General features: G+C 38.1%; 1 protein-coding gene across 2 annotated transcripts in view; it reads left to right on the forward strand.

Moving 5' to 3' along the window:
- STXBP5 (syntaxin binding protein 5 (tomosyn)) overlaps positions 1 to 1,065 on the forward strand; it is a 130,718-nt gene that overhangs the window by 81,893 nt on the left and 47,760 nt on the right. For both annotated transcript variants that reach the window (XM_004673922.1, XM_004673921.2), the window contains exon 16: positions 310 to 488. In XM_004673922.1, coding sequence (XP_004673979.1) covers positions 310 to 488 — 179 coding nt within the window. The remainder of the gene's footprint in view (positions 1 to 309; positions 489 to 1,065) is intronic.

A 1,065-nucleotide genomic window follows, 5' to 3' on the forward strand; every position in this document is an offset into this window, starting at 1 on the left:
GTCACCTCCAGGGCAGGCGGGAATCGAACTCATGCGGAAGCGGCTTTAGATTCTCAGTGCAGTGCTTTAACCCGCTGCGCCACCAGGGAGGGCCTGTACTCTAATTTTTTAATAGATATTCTAAAACCATAATGCACTTGCTTTTCCAAATTGAGTGGGACACATTTTTGTTTGCTAAATACATTAGAAATTTTGCTCAATTTTTATCTTAAAAATGTCCTTTCCATTGAAATATATGTATGTCTGTAAACTATAGTAAAATGAGTGATAATTACAAGGAGCAAGTAAACTGTCTGTCTTTTACAACAGTTGCTTGAAGTTCGATTGTTGTATGAGATCAATGATGTGGAGTCCCCAGAGGGTGAACTGGCACCACCTTTGCCCACGCCTGTAGGGGGCGCCAGTCCTCAGCCGGTTCCTCCTCAGTCTCATCCGTCTACCAGTAGCAGTTCATCTGATGGACTTCGTGATAATGTCCCTTGTTTAAAGTAAGCTATTAAATTACATATGTTTTGGATGTTATCTTTCAATTTAGTTAAAATCATATTGGTAAAACTACAATAATAGTTTCCATTTTGATCGATTGAAATGGCATAAGAACATTTCTTTCTGTATGCTGCTGTGGTTACCCATCTCGTTTCCTTTGGCATCATGGGGAGAGAGAGTAAGAGTGCATTCCAAGGTGTTATCCTTAAAATAGTAAGGTTTGATCTCTCGATGTCTTCGTAGTCCATGGCTGATTTTTTTAGCTAATTCTAACAGTATTTTTAGACTTGATTTATATTTGTATCATTTGTTTTTAGACTGCTTTCTATGACTATTCAGTTTTTTTCTATCTTTAGAGAATATCGTTTTATGTGTATGAAGTGTATGAATCTTCTCCAGCATCACAATATCATCATTTAAGTAACTTTTTTGTGGCATCCTAATTTTTTTTTTAAAGATTTATTTATTTGTTTATACAGAACTAGGATACAGGCCAGAGGCTCAGGGGTGGTGAGAGGTTTCACCAGAGACAGAGTGGGGAGCAGAACAGGCAGATCTATGAAGTACACTGCTGAGGGG

The sequence above is a fragment of the Condylura cristata genome, unplaced genomic scaffold (genome assembly GCF_000260355.1).
Source record: "Condylura cristata isolate star-nosed mole 26May11 unplaced genomic scaffold, ConCri1.0 scaffold00001, whole genome shotgun sequence".
NCBI classification, from domain to species: Eukaryota; Metazoa; Chordata; class Mammalia; order Eulipotyphla; family Talpidae; genus Condylura; species Condylura cristata.